This window comes from Ricinus communis, chromosome 8 (assembly GCF_019578655.1).
Source record: "Ricinus communis isolate WT05 ecotype wild-type chromosome 8, ASM1957865v1, whole genome shotgun sequence".
Lineage (NCBI taxonomy): Eukaryota > Viridiplantae > Streptophyta > Magnoliopsida > Malpighiales > Euphorbiaceae > Ricinus > Ricinus communis.
Window position 1 is genome coordinate 5,595,551 of NC_063263.1, and position 6,994 is coordinate 5,602,544.

General features: G+C 29.8%; 1 protein-coding gene and 1 long non-coding RNA gene across 2 annotated transcripts; both read left to right on the forward strand.

Moving 5' to 3' along the window:
* The first annotated feature begins 2,288 nt into the window (after positions 1-2,288).
* Positions 2,289-3,555, forward strand: LOC8283415 (cytosolic sulfotransferase 15). Its single transcript, XM_002529936.3, has one exon. The coding sequence runs from the start codon at positions 2,317-2,319 to the stop codon at positions 3,319-3,321; it is 1,005 nt and encodes a 334-aa protein (XP_002529982.2). The 5' UTR covers positions 2,289-2,316; the 3' UTR covers positions 3,322-3,555.
* Positions 3,556-4,423: 868 nt separating this feature from the next.
* LOC125370969 lies at positions 4,424-6,579 on the forward strand. The gene is made up of 3 exons (XR_007217099.1): positions 4,424-4,820; positions 5,354-5,418; positions 6,315-6,579. It is a non-coding gene; the product is annotated as an uncharacterized LOC125370969 (long non-coding RNA).
* The last annotated feature ends 415 nt before the right edge of the window (positions 6,580-6,994 follow it).

The window sequence follows — 6,994 nt, forward strand, 5'->3', positions numbered from 1 at the left end:
ATAAAATTAATCTTAATATATATATATATATATATATATATATATATATATATATATATTCTGTTTTATTATTATAAATAATATATAATATTTATGATGAGTTTAAAAAATCATGAAAAATTATATTTTTATTTTTTTTTAAATTCTACTTGAATTTTGCATCAGCTTAATAAGATTAAGTTCAAAATTATACTTTTTTTAATGAGTTGAAAAAGTTAAATAGTGGGCTGAATTTGAATTAAGCTTGAATTATTGAGATTAATTTGTAGATGAGTAAATCAGAAGGCCCTCAGCAGAAGAAGGTAAAAAAAGGCCATCAGATTAATTTTGAACTCAAGTACAACCAAATGTGAATAAGGATCTAACAATCGATCCACTTGTGTCCACCCAAAGCAGAACTTACTAATAGAAGAAACCGTAGATTGGATTAGGTAACTGCAAGCTAAAATAGGAAACTTGAGTAACTATGATGTGATATATCTAAGCATTAAACCATTGCCAAACTGTACGGATGCCAATAAAAGAAATTAAACTTTTTTTTCTAATTTTAAATAATCAATTATATGCTTAATTAGAATTAATTCAATTTTTTTTATAGACAGTGATGTTATTTATCTTTTAAATATTTTTATAATATTGACATAATTTTACTATTACGAAAATAATTTGGTCGGTAGGTGCATATCTACTTAGGACCTGCTTGGTTTGGCTGATCGATATAGCTGATAGCTGTTGGCTGATAATTAGTAGCTGATGGCTGATAAATTAAATCGTTTGCTAAAATTGTATTAGCGGTTGCTGTTAGTATGTTAAATAACTTATAATAATTAAGAAATTATAATTAATTTTTTAACTTAATTGTATTTATTATTAAAAATATTAATAAATTTTTATCTAAAAGTAAAAGTTTAAATTTAAACTTTACTAATAAAAATTTCAAGTACTATAATTATAAATATTATAAGTATTTAACTATTAAGAATAATTTTAAAATAATAATTATTTATTATAAAATATAAAAATTTAATTGTATAACACCAACTTAAAGTAAGTTATTATTAATAAATTTTAATAAGGAAATTAGTGTTCAAATAAATAAAAAAAATCAAATCAGCTATCAGGCTGATAAAAAAAAAATTTAAAATACTGATTGGGACTAAATGAGCTATCATCAGCTGTTTTTAAGTTTTTACCAAACATTTTAATATAGTTGTTCAGTGAGAAACAACTATCAACTATATCAAACTTCTGAACCAAACATTCTCTTAATTATATTAAAATTATTTATATTTTATTTTTATATTACTTGCAATAAAGATAAATAAATCAAATTAAAATTTCTTAGGACTACACTTTTATTAAGTTATGATATTTTTATAGTAATAGAATTAATTTGATTTTAAAAATATGACTAAGAAAAAGAGTTTGCTATATCTTTTTTAATTTTCTCTTTTGTTTTTATTTTTATCCCTTTATCCTTTAGAAGATGAGTTTATTGTATACAAAGTTAAATTTAAACAATAACTTAGAAGTCTAAGGATTTTTTCTTACATTGTTGTTAAAGTTGTTAAAGAGTTTAAAGTAAATTTTCTCATGAGAAAAGATTGTTATGAATCATGGTTGTTCAAGAATCATTGGCAGGTATAATTTATGAACTTTTTTCTCCAAATAGGATATATATTTATTTATATCTAATGATTTTAAGTAAGAACTCTTCTTTTACATGCTTACAAAAGAAATTTTTGTTTATAAACTTAAAGCATCTCTAATGCACTTTTTATATATGTCAAACTCTTTATTTTAAGGAGTTATATCATAGAATTATACTTCAACGGACTCTTTATTTTTTAAATATAAAGTATAGAGTAAATTTGACTATTTACGTATGGAAAAACTTTACTCTTTACTCTATGTTTAATAAATGCACTACAAATTTCTATCCATTTGACTTAATTGATATTTGTAATTCTTATTTTTTTATTGGTAAAAATAAAAAAAAAATAAAAAATTAAAGTTATTAATGTTTAAGAAAATAAAATAAAATATAAAAAATCTATTGGATTTAAATAAACTATTTTACTCTTTATATGTAAATATTTTTAAAATTTTTTTATTATAAAAATTATATTATTTAAAATAAAGAGCAACATTGTAAATACTTACATATGTCAAAACTGTAGACTACTTAATTTAATCACTAAAAAGTTCTGATATTTAATTTTGAGCTACAATATAGAAGAAGCACCTCAAATACCATTCATGGAAACTCCTTTCTTACCACTTGTCAATATTGCTTTCCTTATCTTATATTGAGGCATGGAACAAAACAAGACTGCCTGCCCAATCACTTCCTCTTCCTCTTCCTCTTCAATGGCTGAAGATCTTGATCAAGAGTTTAAAGAACTACTTTCTTCCCTTCCCAAAGCAAAGGGATGGAAACATGATCTTTTTTTATATCAAGGCTTTTGGTGCCCAGCCGTTTACATTCGTGGTGTAATTTCCTTCCAAAAACACTTCCAAGCTCAAGACCAAGATATTCTAATTGCCTCTAATCCCAAATCTGGCACCACCTGGTTAAAGGCTTTAACCTTTTCCATTGTTAATCGTGCTCGTTTTACATTCTCAACCACCCCTTTGCTTACTTCAAACCCTCATCATCTTGCACCATTTCTTGAACTTGATTTATTTGGTAAGATGGAACTTCCTGATCTTTCTACCATTCCATCTCCTAGGCTTTTCTCCACTCACATGCCTTATGCTGCTTTACCAGAGTCCATTAAGAAGTCTAATTGTTCAGTTGTTTACATTTGTCGCAACCCTTTTGATGCTGCTGTCTCCTTGTGGCACTTTGTCCGTCAACTAGGAATCGAGATGCAGACTTCTATGGATGAACTTTTTGATATCTATTTTAATGGAATATACGAGTTTGGACCCTTTTGGGAACAAGTTTTAGGATATTGGAAGGAAAGCTTGGAGAAACCGGAGAAGGTTTTGTTCTTGAAGTATGAGGACTTGAAGGAAGACATTGTTCTCCAATTGAAGAGAATAGCAGAGTTCATAGGATACCCTTTCTCGCAGGAGGAAGAGAAACAAGGAGTCATTGAGGAAATAGCAAAGCTATGCAGTTTAAGCAGTTTGAAGGATCTTGAGGCAAACAAGAAGGGCAGTTATCTGTCAGTATATCCACATAAGGATTCCATTAGGCAAGGTAATGTGGGTGAATGGGCTGACTCTATAAGCCCTTCCTTGAAGCAACATCTAGAAAATGTGATGCAGGAAAAGTTAAGTGGAACTGGTTTGTCTTTCAAACTTTCTTGCTAAGTTTTTATCTCAAGAGAAGAAGGTATTGATGATGAAGAAGCTTTATGGGTTGTTGCAGAATAACTGCGATTGCTATATATCAAGCTTTGAGTGTGTCTTAATAATGGGAGTGCTATCAAGCTCTAAGTGTGCCTTAATTAATTATGCATGGGATTAGTATCAAGCTTTGAGTGAGTTTTCAGTTGTAATTTTCTTGTTATGCGATTATGAACTTTGACTGTTTAATGCGCCTTAGTTTGTTTGAACCTTCTTGGTTTTTCTTTTCATTGAATTTGTTCAACTTCGTGTGAAAAAGGCTAGTACCATATTTCATGTCACAAGTGGTGCATTATTAGCTTCAAGCACGGTTACTACTTAATGATTTTGACATTAAAAAACACGCATGAATGGCGGTTTGTTTCATTAGCTTCTTCTGCTACTTGCTTAACTTTGCTCTTACAGACTATTTGGCAGCCTCTATAATCGAATTATAAGCTTTATTACCTTTAAGTAACATCCACTGCTATCCTGAGGCTGCTGCTTTTTTCTCTAATTGAATTATGAATTGGGAAATCATGGAATTGAAGAGCACCTACCCAAAGCCAGAACCCGAAATTATATTACCTGAGCCTCATGTACCCACCTAACCCTAATAATTCCATGTGAAAGAACCCCCAATTATAAAAAAACAGAAGAAAGAACAGAACTTAGAATTACAATTACTTATATAACACATGCTCGAACAAAAGAATCTGCAGCAGAGATCTGCAAAATAGCTTGCAGAAATACGTAGACACACACTTCAGCAAGTTCTTGCCCCGTTAATCCGAAAGCGAGCCGAGTATTCTGGATCATAAAAACTGGACTCCGTCACTGAAATGTTTAGCAGAACTGTGAGGTTCAACAGATGGTGGCAGAATATATGAATTCATCTGCTCAAGCATAGCAGCGGTATCCGCAAACTTTGCACATCGGCAAGGTAACTGCAACAGCTCTGGAGCAGTGATAACGTAAAGCAACAACAGATTAGGCAACATGATTAATCAGGGGATAGGCAACATGTTTCAGTGCAATTTGGCACGAACAAACATATTGGATCCTGTAATGCCCACCTAATGCATTTGCATTTATTTTTATAACATGCATATTATATAGATATGAGAAATGCATGAGATATATATGGTATTAGTGCTAATGTTAAATAGAAGAATATTATAAATGTTACAATTATACCATAATAAGAATTAGAAAGTTAAGGGATTGAGTTGATTAATGGCAAAAAAATTAAGGGGTTAATTGAACCTAAAAAAAAAATATTATTAATATGATAGAAAAGGGGAAGAAGAAAGAAAAGGTGGTAGTTCTTCTTCCTTCTTCTTCCTTCTTCTTTCTTTCTTTCTTTCTTCTTCTTCTTCTTCTTCTTCAAAAAAGAGAAAAATGAATTTTCAAGTGGAATTTGGAGGTTTAGAATCCATTTTTGATCTTAATCTTCATCTACAAAGGCTTTAGAGGTTTATTTGGTAAGTAATTTTAATATTTTGTTGAATTGAGTTAGGGTTTAGAAGACATAGAAATCGAGTTCTAAAGACCTAGTTTTTCAGTCTTATTGTTTTGATCATATCTTGAGCTAGGAAGCTTTAAATTGAGTGTTCTTTAATGATATAGAAACTTTAAAGAGTTATCTAAAACTTTTATTTCTTTAGCTCGATCTGAATTAGGATCTATGTTATTATAATAAGAGAATACATTTTATTGTTCAGTTTCCATCTTTGGTTTGAGTAAAGTGGATTGTTTTGTACGGATATTTCTCTATACACCTCCAATTGAAACAAAATCAGTTTTAAATTATATTAGACACATAAGGTTAGTGATCTGGAAAGTTTCATTATGAAATTTATTGTATAGAAGTTTTGGTGGATTTTTAAATTCACCCTATTAATTCTGTAATAGTTGGCAGCCACACAGATGTAGAGAGTTTAGTGATGTTATCATGCTATATGAAATTCTATTAACTTTGAGTGTTTAAAAATAAATGAATTATGATCTATTTCAGCTAAACGAATTTGGAATGAGGGTGACACCCAAGTAAGCTCAAGCAAAGGGAAGGGAGCAACAAAGGTAAGTGAATAACTTAATGTTCTATATGAATGTTGAATGGTGAATTCGAGTGTCCTGTTATAATGTGAACAGTATATTTAATTTAGCCATATCTAGAGTTTTATAAATCCAAATGGAGTGCTACTTATTGCTATAAAAAATTTGAAATGTAATTTACAAATGTTATAAAAATAGAGGAAGCTTGATTTTGCTGTTTTGATGGCCAATCTGGATCATACTTTCTGTTGCTTAATTTTATTGACAGCTTGACTATGGTAGAATGTTTTTGATGTTTCTCTTTCTATACACATCCATTTGATGTAAAATCAGTTTTAAATTAATCTAGACTTATAATATTACTGATCTGGAGAATATGGTTTTGGAATTCCTAATGTGAAATTTTTGGTGTATTTCTGAATGCACACTATTAAATCTGCCATGTTGGAATATGGTATGTTTTTGGTATATCATAGTTATTATTATGGTTTCTTATATATTATGGAGATGTTAGTTATTTAAATGGTATATATATATATATATATATATATATATATATATATATATATAAGAATTATGGTTGGATGATTGTAAGGACGCAATACTACTTGTGAATCAGGCAAGGCTGTGTGCGATATGGAATTCCCCATAAGATTATGGTTGGCTGTGTGTGTATGGGGATCCATAAAAATAAATATATATATATATTATTATGGAATTAAATGTAATTCACAAGTTCATTGCTATCCTGAAGAAAATACTATGACAAGGTTTATGTAAACACTATAAAGTTATAATTAAATATCGAATGGTTTGATGTTTGATAATACTACACGTTTGATTGTGTTATTTTTCATAGGAAATTATGTTATTCTTTTGCTGAGTTGCAGGCTCACTCCTCTGCATTATTTCTTTTTCAGGATTAGAAGAATTATAATTGGTTTTGACGAAACATTTGCATCTGTCGCACTAGCATTGTGTCAGGTAGGTCAGCAGGAGGTCGCCCTTTTTCTTTCTTGGACGTGGCATGTCAAGTGGATTTCATTATCATGTATAAATCTGGAGCATTTTATGTGTATATAAAAAAAAAGTGTACTATTGATGTTGTGAGCTTTTTGGTGTGTGATATATATGACTCATACAAATAGTTTTTGTTATACATAATAATTTGTGAGTTAAAAATTAGCAGTTAAGAAATATGTTATGTATCAGTCTTTGCATACAATGTATGTCTGACATCCTTTACAGGTGTCACATTTAGTGGTATCAGAGCACGATTTAAAATTCATTAGGATAGAATTGTAAAAGCATGTATGCATATACATGTTAGGGATGCATATGAATGTAAGAATTAAAAATAAGTGTTTATATTTTTAATAGGATGAGTAGATAGGGGCTGACCGAGAATTCTGCTGACCTAAGTGAGTCTGAGTCTGTGCATGGAGTTGAGCATATAAATGCACCACAATAACCAGCTCAGGAATTGCCACTGGTAATGCAACAATTTCTTGAGTCTTTGCAGCAAATAGTTAATCTGGTAGCCACTCAGCCAATCCAACAACCAATAATGCAACCAATGGCAGAAGTTAGAGAAACAGAG